This window comes from Crotalus tigris, unplaced genomic scaffold (assembly GCF_016545835.1).
Source record: "Crotalus tigris isolate CLP2741 ecotype Arizona unplaced genomic scaffold, ASM1654583v1 scf7180000024345.2110221, whole genome shotgun sequence".
In the NCBI taxonomy this organism is placed as follows: Eukaryota; Metazoa; Chordata; class Lepidosauria; order Squamata; family Viperidae; genus Crotalus; species Crotalus tigris.
In genome coordinates, this window is record NW_024100514.1 from 826708 (window position 1) to 840076 (window position 13369).

Below are 13369 nucleotides of genomic sequence, written 5' to 3' on the forward strand. Positions count from 1 at the left end.
TATTTCTGTAAAGAGTAACAATCCTGAGCCTTAAAGAGTATGATTGCAGGATCCCAGGTTGGCTTGATCTCTACCTGCTTAGCTTCAGTCATGTTGCTCGTTGGGTTAGCATAATCCCAAGAATAGTTGGCATTAACTTACCATATCCAGTTCATTCAGCCTGCGGGAGAGTTTCTCTGACATTTCAGAGATTTTTTTCTTTGCTCGCCTATGGGGAAGAGAGTCTTCTACAAAAGAGTCTGCCAGAGCAGGACGTTCATTCTGGCTGGGAAATCAGAGTGAAACATGATTAAATAACACACACACACACACACACACACACACACACACACACACACACACGGGGGAGGGGGGGAGAGTAGGTGGGAGTGCAAAGTAGACCACAGTGGTTTACAAAAGTCAGCTAAAAGTCAATCCCAGGTATTAATATTAAGGACAATAGACCCTGAGCTGCATTTTGGCAGTATCATAAACATTCACCGATAGGTCCCAGTAGATGCACATCTGTAACTCTTTGCTAGTTCCATAAATAGGCCTGGTGATTGAAGAAATAATATTCAATGCACATCTATGAGCTTTAAGATGAACACTGAAAGTGTACAAATGGGATCATCTTAAGCATGTAAGACAGTGTATGGGGCACTATCCCTGTTTTTCAAGAGGAAAACAGGAAGATGGGTAGGTAGAAAAGGAGAAAAAGAGAGAAGAAGAATTGAAAGAAAATAAAAATAAAAATGAACATTAAAAAACCCAATAAGAACATTGTTGTAATTCAATGTTGTCTTTTGGAGGCTTAAGCTCCGTTTCTTCTTTTAACTGTTCTTCAGGCAAGCTGCCCAGATGGGCAGGCTCCAAACTAAATGAATAAATAAAACCTCCCTTAATAATACTTCATTGTTCTTTACATTAATGCATCGATTAAAAAATCTTAATGGGATCATGTGTTCAAGAACGTTTTAGAGCCAGCGTAGCATTCAGCCCTGTTCAATAATTGTATTTGACTGTAACCCACTTCTGAAAAATTACTTTTCACAAAAGGATTTACTCTATTTTTATTTATCAAATATAGAGACTTCCCATTTCAGTCACAAAGTGACTCTACACGTTGTACAGTTAAAAACATAGAAACATAAATACCACATAAAAATGTATTTCAGTAAAAGGCAGTTAAAACAATAGATAAAAAGGTGGGGGGACATCAAAGTGCTAACCAACCTCAGGTCTTCACATTCTTTCAAAAGGCCATGAGAATGGGGACCAATCTCACCTCTGGGAGGAAGATATTCCAAAGGGCAGGTCAATGGCAGAAAAGGCTCTCTTCCTGGATCCTACCAGTGGGACTTCTTTAACTCAGGGGTCCCCGACCCCCAGTCTGTGGACCGGCACTGGGCCGTGGCATGCCAGAAACTGGACCACGCAAAAGGAACCACAGTAAAGAAACATTGCCCTAACTGACATCATCAACTCCCATCATCTTTAGCCAATAGACTGAATGACCTGTAGAGCAGTACAATGTGAAAAGCCCCAGGTTGGTGGCAATATATATATGAACTTGGAGGAAGAGGGACCCCAAATTCCATTTTGTGTGAAGGAAACACATACCTTTTCCCAATAAACAGGTTCCTTTGTTTGGGCCTTGTGGTTTGTATAGGGGTGAACTGAGTAAATCCATTCTCCTTGCAACTCCAGATCGATGTGTGCTGCGAACTCCTGCCTATTTCCTTTTGGGGGGGGGGGAGAAACTTTCATTCAGACAGCCCGGGATAAATTCAAGATTATAACTGGTGTTAAAAGTAATAAAGATCAGACTGCAAAAAGAAAAATTGCCAAATAGAATTACTATGATAATACAGAAAATTAGGTATTGGCAACCTTTTAAACAACAATATTTACAGCAGGATTACCAAGCCAGAAGGGCATTTAGAGTTCGAAACTATCCACAACAATCATTTATACATTAAATGCTCCTTAAAGAAAAAAAAAATGGGAAATGCAGTCTTTCAAAAACTCAGCAGTCCCAGATCAAAGTAAAACCAGACATCAGTTTTTTAAAATCACATTTTCATAATGGGAATTGTTTTTATGTATGCTTCCCTAAAAAGAGTTTTCAGTAAAAAAAGATACTACATGACCTCTGAACTAATAGTAAATATTTAAGCTAGGATGATGGTAACATTCCAGTTCGTCGTATCAGAGGACCATCATAATAAAGATATACCAAACCAATAAAAATATGATCAGACTGACCATCAAGCAGTAATGTCAGTATTAATTTGTATTTGAAATATTACTGTAAGCTAGGGTTTGACATACTTGCATTAAACCATAGTTAACCTTATTTAGAAAAATGATCAATTTCTCATTTTTGCAAACAAAATCCTTGATAGATGCCAAAGAAACATAAACTCCTCAGATTAGTTTTCCGCCCATTGTTAGATCTACTTCTAGCTCCTCCTCACCACTAGAATTCTCTGTAGATCGTCACCAACTCCACTCTACATCCCAAGATCTCTGATCTTCACTTCCCTCTCAGTACTTAGCCTTTTAAAGGTCTATTAAATGATTTGACTATTCAAGCTTTCTTTCTTATGAGCCTGATATATACTTCTAGAACACTTGCACAACGCTGTAACTTTTATTTCCATATGCATCCTTTCCAGATGAACCTTTTCTGAGAAATTCTGTGCTGAACTCTCGGTCTTCATCTCATGGATTGGACATATCTTTGAATTCTTCTGTCTCATCCTGCATTCTTTCTCAAGATTCCCATTAGAATTTTCAATTTGTAATGTTGGCCAGGAATCAGAGGATTCTGCTGATTGGCCAAAAGGAACATATGTCGAAGATGGCAGGTCTCAGCAGGCCTTTGAGGCCATGGAAAGTTTTACAGGAAATATGTGGGTTAGGTATGTGATCAAAACTACAGGAGCCTTGCTTGGTTATTTTTATTATTTCTATATTTTCTATCTCTTATCTGTTGTATGCCAGCTGCATATTATGTAATGAAGTGAAAGCAAAGAAATGTATAAATATCTGCCTAGCACTATGCTATTAGATTCCTTCCTTCTTGGAGGGAGCCGTCTTTATTCAGCTGAATAAACACGTTGGCTTATCATCACAGCCTCACCTGTCAATCTGCATTAGTGGTTACCTTGAACACATAACAGATAGATTTGTAGGCAACTAAACAATGTGTTACCTTTCCTGCATCATGTGAACTGGCTTGTGGCAATGATTCACTAGTTACACCACCTCCTGTTGCTGATGGTTCAGTTGGAAAATCTGAGCAGAAGTCCAAAGAAATTAACAATAGAAATTAGGTACAGAAATATAGCTGTAAGTTCATTAAATACGAAACATTCACTTATTAGATTTATATAAAAGGCGATGCCCCAAAAACCCAAGGCTTCCACTGAGAAGACATATTTGAGAAAAGTGCAAATGCCTGGAAGACTTCAGTGCTGAAAAACCTGGATGCCTTTGAACAGTAGCCTTAAGATTAGACTGCAGCTTGGTGTATAAAAACATCGGCGCTATTGTTTTCAAGTGGAATTGGTAACACTAAAGGACTAAGGTAAGGCATTGCACAGAATTTTTGTCTGTATTTACGGAATTTGTAGTTCTCTTCTTTTCAGAAAATTATGGTAAATATCTTTCTCACTGCAAGGGACAATAAGATTCACCATTATAAAGTTATCTCAATTTATTTACTTGATTAGGGATTTATGTGTCTTCTTTTAAAATAAGGAATTCCAAGAGTATGAGTAAAGACTTGAAACCTTTCATAGGCTGTCATTGATCAAAATGATTGGAAACAAAATTTTTATTTATAAATCTAATCCAGAGGTCCAAGGGAAGATCTGTTTTCTGTTTATACGCTTGTTAATTAGATTTCTAAAGTGTTTCTCCAACTATAAATAACAGTATTGCTAATATCCAACGAGCAACAGTGTTTGCAAAAATAAAGATGTTATATTAGCAGAAAAATAATTGTAAGAATTAGCACAGCTAAAAATAACTTCATGTTTCTGCCAATGTCTGCTTTGTTTCCATTGTGCCACAGGGTGCCCTTAGATCAGTGGTGGTGAAGCTATGGCACGGGTGCCAGAGGCAGCACTCAGAGCTCTCTCTGTGGGCACAAGTGCCATCACCCAAGTCCTAGGCCTTCAGCTGGGTTTTATAAAACCTTTTCGCTTTAGGCCTCCACTGCCATGTGCAAAAAAAAAAAAAAAAGATCTTGCAAAGTTGGAATTGATTGAACTTTTTAGTCCCACCCAGTCTGCCGTTACTACCGCAGCCACGCCCACCCAGTGGGCCACGCCCACCCAGTGGGCCACACCCACCCAGCACCCGACGATGCATAAGTGGATTTTAGGTTGTAGTTTGGGCACTCGGTCTCTAAAAGGTTCACCATCACTGCCTTAGATTATGTCCTGATTGACATATCATATTATGCACCTGAGGTTTTTTGAGCAAGCATCTGTTAACTCACTCTTCATGGTTTGTCATTATCTGTGAGTTCACCCATTATAACTTGTTCAAGTGACATAACAAGATTTAGCCCCAGGAACATAACTGTCAGATTTGAGATGGCAATGTTTTGCATAGGAAATTAAGATCTATACTTGTCAGACCTCTACAAAATCTGTAATTCACTTAAACTTGGGGAAGGTGTGAAAACATAACCACAGCTGTCCACTTGACCCAAGAGTGGAAACCTGTTGGATGCTAATGACTATTGCCACAATATGCATGTCCAATTGTCAAGGATAAAAGAAGGAAGTATGTAGCAATAACTGGAAGGCCACAACTTCTCCCTCCTCACTTAAAATTCTGACATATAAAGTAGAACTTGCTTTAAACATTCCAGTCCACAAGCATTGAATTCTTACAAGTCTAATCCCATGCTACAAATCAATAGCAATTCAGAGTAGCAAAGAATGTGACTTTAATATATATAAAAAACACTTTAAAGGGTGATTCTTACAAGATGTAGCATCTGGAAAAGACCGGATGCCATCTGAAAAAACAGGAGATTCTCGCTCAGGAGGTTCTGCAAGCTATAAAAGAAATGCAACACAAATGAAAAGACACATAGTAAAATGATCAAAACAAGTAGGCTGAAAGATCCATTAATATATGCTTAATGAGCATAGAGCCCTGGTGGCGCCATGGTTAAAATGCAGTACTGCAGGCTAACTTTGCCGACAGCCAGGAGTTCAATCCTTTAACACAGAGGTGTCAAACTCAATTTCATTGAGGGCCACATCAGCATTGTGGTTGCCCTCGGGGGGGGGGGGAGTGTGTGGCCAGGGTGGGTGCGGCCTACTGGGTGGGCGTGGATGGAGTGGGTGTGGCCTACTGGGTGGGCATAGCCAGCTCTACATTGTTCGCGTCAAAGGTGCATGTGGGCCTGGGCAGGAGTGGGACAAATCTGAGGGTCTCTGGAAGAAGGGGTTGGGACCGGGGCAAGCACCAAGGAATGGTGCATTTCTTCATTCCTCACAGAGTATGACACCTCCCCAGCATGCACCCAGGGGGTGGGGCCAACACGGCAGGGGCTGGTTTCTCGCTGTTTCTAGACGGCCTTGTGGAGCTAAAACTGAGTGTGTTTCAGCATAGATGGCCACCACAAAATTATACATTGGCTCCCGGCGGGCCTGGGACAGGGCCAAGGCAGCAGGGGCCGTTCCCTCATTGTTTCCAGGATGGCTTCGCAAGCCACATGAAACCACTTCGCAGGCCGCATCTGGCCCCCGGGCCTTGTGTTTGACATGTCTGCTTTAACAGAATAACAATAGAGCTGGAAGGGACCTTGGAAGTCTTCTAGCCCAAATCCCCTGCTCAAGGAGGAGACCCTATACCATTTCAGACAAGTGGCTGTCCAATCTCTTCTTAAAAACCTTCAGTAATGAATCATCTACAACCTCTGAACGCAAGCTGTTCCACTGATTATAGGTAGCCCTCAACTTACAACCACAACTGAGTCCAAAATTTCTGTTGCTAAGCGAAGCAGTTAATTTTGCCCCATTTTACAACCTTTCTTGCCACAGTTGTTAAGTGAATCACTGCAGTTGTCAAGTTAGTAGTACAGTTGTTAAGTGAATCTGGCTTCCCCATTGACTTTGCTTGTCAGAAGGTCTCAAAGGGGGATCCCATAACCCTGGGACGCTGCACCCAGTGGTGGGATTCAGCCGGTTCACACCACTTCGGCAGAACCAGTAGGTAATTTTTGGTTGCCCAGGCCCAGAATGGACTTCCGGAAGTGGCACCCACACAGAGAACTGGTGGTTCACATATTTGAATCCCACCACTGACTGCACCCCTCATAAATATGAGCCACCTGCCAAATGGCCGAATTTTGATCACCTGACCATGGATGCTGCAATGGTTATAAGGATGAAAAAAGGTCATCAGTCACTTTTTTCAGTGTCGTCGTAACTTCAGTCACTAAAGAGACTGTTGTAAGTTGAGGACTACCTGTACTTGTTCATGTTTGGCATGTTGAGGGCAGGGCTACCATGAGAGGGGCTCAAAAACTGTCAAAGGTCTGGCGGCCTTCCAGTTCCTTCAGCTGGGCACGTCTGACAGGCTCAAGCCTTCCATCCTTCCGAGGTGGGTAAAATGAGGACCCAGATTGTTGGGGGCAATATGGTGACTCTGTAAACTGCTTAGAAAGGGCAGTAAAGCACTGTGAAGCGATATATAAGTTTAAGTGCTATAGCTATTACCGTTTTAAAATTTAACATTTAAATTACAAAATATTCTACAAATAAAAGAGCACACATTTCTCACCTTAAAAGCTAAAATCAACAGTAAATTTTGACTGAAACACACATTCCAACAAAAAAAAATTGTACTAATTTCTCATATGGAAATTAATGCAGTTTTTCTATTGCTGGAATGTGTGTTTCAATTAAAATTTCATATGAGGTTCACTTACTCCTTTTCCCTACAACTTTTCCCATCCCATAGCTCGTCAACTTCATATATTTCAACAATATGCTTCCACTCCTTGTATCCAACAAGGTGTGACAGATTTTCTCAATCTCTAAACATGTTGAAGTTCAAGTCTCATGGACCCTAGTTAGCTAGCATCCTTGGTACATTCCTGCCTAGCAAGTGTTTATTGGAATTGAACTCAGTTCAGAGTCACTTGATAGTGAGATGGGAAGCATATAAATTTAATAGATAAATAACATAAATAAAAATTCCAGTAATTTGGAAAACCACCTAGAGCAGGGGTGTCAAACTCAATTTCATTGAGGGTTGCATCAGCATTGCGGTTGCCCTCAGGGGGCTGGGTGGGTGTGGCCAGGGTGGGTGCAGCCTACTGGGTAGGTGTGGAGTGGGTGTGGCCTACTGGGTGGGCGTGGCCAGCTCTAAATCGTTTGCGTCAAGGGTGCCTGTGGGGTCCTGGGCAGGAGTGGGACAGATCTGAGGGTCTCTGGCAGAAGGGGGTGGGACTGGGGCAAGTGCCAAGGCATGGTCCACTGGAGGAGCCTCACAGTTCCTCTCAGGCCATGCGGGGGGGGGGGTTTGTGGTGTGGGCTGCCCGGAGCCCTGGGCAGCAGAGGTCAAATGCCCAGCCTGGCTCTTGAACAACTGCGGCACCAAGCCCAGCCCCACTTCCTCAAGGCTGCTGCTCAAGATTCTCCTGATTCCTTGCTGTTTCCAGACAGCCTTGTGGAGCTAAGACTGAATGCATTTCAGCATAGATGGCCATCACAAAATTGTACATTGGCTCCTGGCTGGCCTGGGCCAGGGCCAAGGCAGAGGGGGCCGTTCCCTCACTGTTTCCAGGATGGCTTCGCGGGCCACATGAAACCACTTCACGGGCTGCATCTGGCCCCCAGGCCTTGTGTTTGACATGTCTAACCTAGAGCCACTCTGTGAGTGAGATGGGTGGTCTCTAAATTTGATATATCAATAAAATAAAAAATACAATTCCAACAAATCTTGAGGGCACTGAATTTGGGAAGCCTGAGACATTTGCTTTTTCCCCCAAACTATTTTGTGTATCCAAGACTTGATTACTAGATTCCCAGTCCAGATTTTCTGATGAATAAGGCGGCTAGGGAGAATTTATTTATTTTTTTCTATTACACACTTCTTAACCTCCCTTCTCCCTTGGATAATTTGGACAGCATTCAATCAAATCTCCTAAACTTATGAAAGCCTACAATGCCATTCAATGATGACAGTTAAACAAAACAAAGGAAATATCACACTTACAACAGTAGATGGCGGTTCCTGAGATTTAAGTGGTAATAAAGGTGGTGGGGAATCCTGGTCTCCAGTATCATTCTTTCTTTCAGCTAAATAAGAGACTCCACTGACAGAAGGCTGATAGGGGGGCTGCAAAGCAATTGCTGAACGGATTGGGTCCCCAAGCTTCTTAGCACTGGAACTCAACTGCTCTTGAGACAACTGAGCAGACTTTGCTGAAGCTTAAAGGCAAACAGTGTAGACAATGCTGTGATTCAAAAGTGTAGAATTAACATGCTTAAAATACATTATTGCGCGAGTTTCCTTTGAAAACGTTAAAAACAAGTATTACTGGTGGAAATTTCATACATATCATCAAGGTATGCTGGCTGGGTTATTTCCTTCTCATATCTTTTAGAACACCCATTAGATTTTCAATGTAGTGAATGAAATGTAAAAATATGCCACACTAGCATAAAGTCACATTTCCCCCTTCTGTAAGGGTTAGGATTAGGCACTATTTAGGATGACTAAAGCCATATAGGGCCGTCACGTGGTATGCTGTAGTCTTCAAAAGCGGACTTTTTTTTTCCAATTTTTAGTTTCGTTTTTAATTTGGTTTTAAATCTACTACTTCAAACTATTATTTTATTGGTGGTTTGGTAATTTAAAAACTACTATATTTTTTTACATGAATGATTTTGTTATTGGATTATTGATTACCCTATCACCACGCTGCTTCCTAATTACTTGGATGTAAAAATTGAAAAATTAATAAAACTTGTTATTAAAAAAAACTACTATATTTTTCATCAGTGGATTGAGCTTCAATACTAAGATTCTCTTTCAATATTGTCTGCCGTAGAAAAAGCACAGCATATTTGGAAGTTGGGTTTTTTGGGGGGAGGGGACAGATAGAACCAACTAAATTCTTCCCTCCATAGGGGAAGTTTTCTTGTGTAGTTTCATGAGCAGTCTGGGAAGGACCAGACTGCATTTGGAAGCAGCAGCCTAGGAAAAGTCAGGAAAACAGGGAGACTGTGAGACAACGATGGGAACAGAGATGGTTAAAGGATGTCACATTTTGTGTTCTTACGTACTAGATCATCCCAGTCTAAATCCATCTGATTAAGCCCATGGAAGGCCTTATCGGATAGCTGCTATTTTCCCCACCAAAATAGAATCATCCCCAGGATAAGACCTTTGAACATCAACATCAATATCTTAGAAAGATGCTCACCTGGCCTTTCTGAAATAACACTTTTTCTTCCACTGGAGGACAGACCAAATGATTCTCTAAAAGTTGCATGTACTTCAGATTCTGCAGCCTTTTTGGGGACTTCTTTTCCTGCTGGTAACACTGGAAAACATTCATTAGCAGAATATGAATATTTAACCTTGTAATTTTATGAATGTTAGGAAGTAGTTTTAGAGCAGGGGTCTTCAGACTTGGCCCTTTTATGACTTGTGGACTTCAACTCCCAGAATTCCTGAGCCAGGCACGCTGGCTGAGGAATTCTGGGAGTTGAAGTCCACAAGTCATAAAAGGGTCAAGTTGGAAGACCCTGGTTTAGAGGCACAAGATACAATGAAGTACCTTCTTTCTGGGTGTCAATAAAGATTTTCCACAACTGTGATATCCCACTGGAGGGGGATTTTTATATATTTTGCCCAGAAAGTAAAGAACAGATTGGGAAATAATCTGCACCTTATTTAATAGAAATAGCCACAGGTGGACGGGAACTGGACCATAGGTTGGGGACCCGTTCTAGTGCACGGGTGTCAAACTCGATCGCATCACATGATGTATTGTGATGTATCAAGAGGTTTTTTGCCTTTGTGGAGCCAGGGTGGGCTGGCCTGCACATGACTCATCCGGCCCAGAGGCCGCCAGTTTGACACCCCTGTTCTAATGGCTTACCTGTCAGTGTTGAGGGGGGGAGTCTTAGAGATTTTTTGATTGGGCTGTTTGCTGGTCTGATATTAACCTTGGAGTTAATTTATGGTGATCTGGATGCTACTTGCTGGTGGAGATGCGCTAGGGCAGTGGTTCTCAACCTTTTTAATGCCGTGGCCCCCAACTGGTCGTAAGTTGAGGACTACTCAACCGATCGTAAGTCGAGGACTACTCAACTGGTGCAGCACCGTTTGCAGAATGGGACTTTTGGTGGGCTCAGCAGGGCAGAGACAGCCTGGACAATTCCTATTGGCTTTTGAAAGCCAATAGAATTAGACTCTATTCAAGAGAGTCTATTCTATTGGCTTTCAAAAGACAATAGAATAAAAGGGAGTAGCACAGCTAAGGAAAAGGGGGAAAAAATGGCGGACTGCGTTGTTTGGCGACCCCCGTGAAATGGTCGTTCGACCCCAAATGGGGTCCCAACCCACAGGTTGAGAACCACTGAGCTAGGGTCTTTTTGTTCTTTTGGGGGCTGGGTGATAGTCCCTTTTGCATAGTCTATAGAGATGTTATTAATGGCCATGTGTCTATTGATCAACAATCAAGTAAACAATACCCCAATCAAGAAACTGCCAAAGAAGCGAACAACCCAATCAAAGAATCTCTAAGACCACCCCCACCAACACTGATAGGCAAGCCATTGGAATATAAACCGACAGCAAACAGCACTCCTTTACTAGCACTGATGATGTTACCTAGTTTGGGTAATGAAACATCTGCAAGAAAATAATCAAGCTCAGACAGCACCAAGGACTCCTCATGTCAACCCTGAGCTACAAATATTCCCCTTTATTAGTATATTTGGAACTGTATTGCGTTACATTAAAAAAACCTCACTTTTTACAACCCTCAGGGCAACTGGATGGAGGTGAGCGTTTACTGGCTGTGTGCCCTTTCTGATGCCTATGCAGAGTTCACAGCAGATATTTTTTCTTTCTGCCCTAGGAGAGAAACATCTGCCGCTACTTAGGATTGAACTCTCAACCTTCTGAGTGGGAGTCGAGGGTCGAGGCCACTATGCCACTCCAATATTACTCTACATTCTTAAAAGAAAATTGGTCTATTAAAATTCTCAACCCCCCCACACTTATTTTGCAGTGTACGGAGGATGATCCTTCAGTTGGGGTGAAAACTGCATAGGTTGTATAGATGAGTGAACTGATCTATACTTAGTGTGAAAGCTATAGTTTAATGAAGCATATAGGGCAGTGGTAGGCAACCTTGGCTCTTTTATGACTCGTGGACTTCAACTCCCAGAATTCCTGAGCCAGCCATGCTCAGTCCACGAGTCATAAAAGAGCCAAGGTTGCCTACCTGATATAGGGTTTTGGCGGGGGGGGGGGGGAGGGAATTCCAACACTTGAGACTTTCAAACTGTTCCTTGTACAATAACCATTTCATCAGTCGCATTTGGCTGTTCCGTTTTTTTCAGAGCCTACTCACCTTCATTTCTCAGAGAAAACAAATAAGCTGTGTCACCAAGCTTAATCAGCTCACTTGTAGATTCTGAACCACCAGCCTCCCAAGATGGATCAAGCAGCTCTGATGACTGAGAGGACCTAAATGGAACACAATAAAGTAATGTGCTTTTTGATTTGGCCACAAGGTGGTAGAATACATAGGAAGCATCAATCAACGCCTTCAGTCATTCAAAAATTAAGAGGGAAGGGACGTTGGGCCTTCTGCTCCCAACTTTAACAAAACAGATCAATAAAATATTAGAAAATAATAAAAAATTAAAGTAAAACCATAACAGAAACACACTGAGAAAAAGGTTAACTTCAACTTGCTAACTGAGTACTTATTCGGTGCAGTGCAACTGGTGCCTTCTTTCCTGTGCCAGGCTTCTTTCATGAATGTAGGTCAGTGGTGGCGAACCTATCGCACGCGTGCCAGAGGCGGCACTCAGAGCTCTCTCTGTGGGCACGCGTGCCATGCCCCAGAGATGGCAACCGTCCCTCTTCAACCAGGCACCCGCTAACTCACCGAGGTCCCACGTGGCCAGATGCATCCCAGCACGGCTGGTTCCCTCCCCTCTGTCCCATCCCTCCTGGCCTCGCATGCTCTCCTTTTCCCGGGCACAATCCTCTGCATTGCCTTCTCAGCTGCCGGCTTCTCTGAACTGCTGCCGGTGGGCTGCGGAGCCCCAGAGTGTACCGGTTGAGGGGCCGGCAGCTTGTGGCTGCTGACGGACACTGTCGGCCCCATGCGCTCGCTGGCCTCTGTGTGTGGGTGCCGATGTGTCAGGCAACAGCCACCCCGGCCCCTGCCTTGCCTTGCCCTGTGACAATGGCACCCCTGCCCTGCCTCGCCTTACCCCGCAGGACGAGCCTCCTCCCCACCGCCTCATCTGCCAGAGACCCCCCGATCTTCCCCAACCCTGCCCAGTCCCCAGAGGCGTCCCTCCCCACAAGCAACATCAAGGTGACCATGCCTACCTTGGCCACACCCACCCAGTCTGCCATGACCACCACAGCCATGCCCACCTAGTGGGCCACGCCCACTTGGCACCAGGCAAAAAATAAGTTGGTTTTGGGTTGCAGTTTGGGCACTCGGTCTTTAAAAGGTTCGCCATCACTGATGTAGGTCCTGAGAAGATGCCAGAGAAGCCTTGGCTGCTACTAGTGTGAAAAACAGCAACATGAAAGGCCCCGATTAATACAGTAGTGGCATGTCATATGGCGGTAGGCAGAGCTGGATGTGGGAGTAACTGGCAGGAGTAGGTAAGTAGGCAGCCAATAGAGCAAAGAGGGAGATGGGCAGATAGGAGGAGTTCAAGAGGAGGCAGTCCCTTATCTTACTAAGGCTCGGGGCTGGGAAAGGACCACGCTGTGAATGGCTTGGGCTGGTGGGTCCTCACCTAATGCTCAGATCCAGTGAATAAGGCCATCAGTTAACCATGACTGCTGGGATTGAAATCATTAAGCAATGTTGTTATGTGACATCAGGCTATACGACGGTATTGCTTAGCGACAGTAATTGCAGTCCTTATTACCATTGTTAACTTAAGACTACCGATAATTTATTAATTAAGCCATCTTGACTCTTTCCACTATGTCAGTCAAATATGTACAAGTAAATCTAACTGCAGATGCAGAGATAAGAAGGTAGCAAATGTTGTTCCAATAATTTTTTTAAGCGACTTGGAAGAGAAAGCACACATATTTACTGCAGTCAATGCTAATTCTACACAGAGTGTGT

At 43.1% G+C, this 13369-nt stretch overlaps 1 protein-coding gene and 1 long non-coding RNA gene across 3 annotated transcripts in view; one reads left to right on the top strand and one right to left on the bottom strand.

Annotated features, from left to right (window-relative positions):
• The window catches only part of CEP95 (centrosomal protein 95), a 46008-nt gene that overhangs the window by 17113 nt on the left and 15526 nt on the right, over positions 1-13369 (bottom strand). For both annotated transcript variants that reach the window (XM_039326810.1, XM_039326809.1), the window contains exons 6-12: positions 11612-11727; positions 9449-9568; positions 8236-8450; positions 4988-5060; positions 3200-3282; positions 1603-1721; positions 142-265 (exon numbers count right to left, since the gene is read on the bottom strand). In XM_039326810.1, coding sequence (XP_039182744.1) covers positions 142-265; positions 1603-1721; positions 3200-3282; positions 4988-5060; positions 8236-8450; positions 9449-9568; positions 11612-11727 — 850 coding nt within the window. The remainder of the gene's footprint in view (positions 1-141; positions 266-1602; positions 1722-3199; positions 3283-4987; positions 5061-8235; positions 8451-9448; positions 9569-11611; positions 11728-13369) is intronic.
• LOC120300595 lies at positions 3201-11923 on the top strand. The gene is made up of 2 exons (XR_005554693.1): positions 3201-3574; positions 11601-11923. It is a non-coding gene; the product is annotated as an uncharacterized LOC120300595 (long non-coding RNA).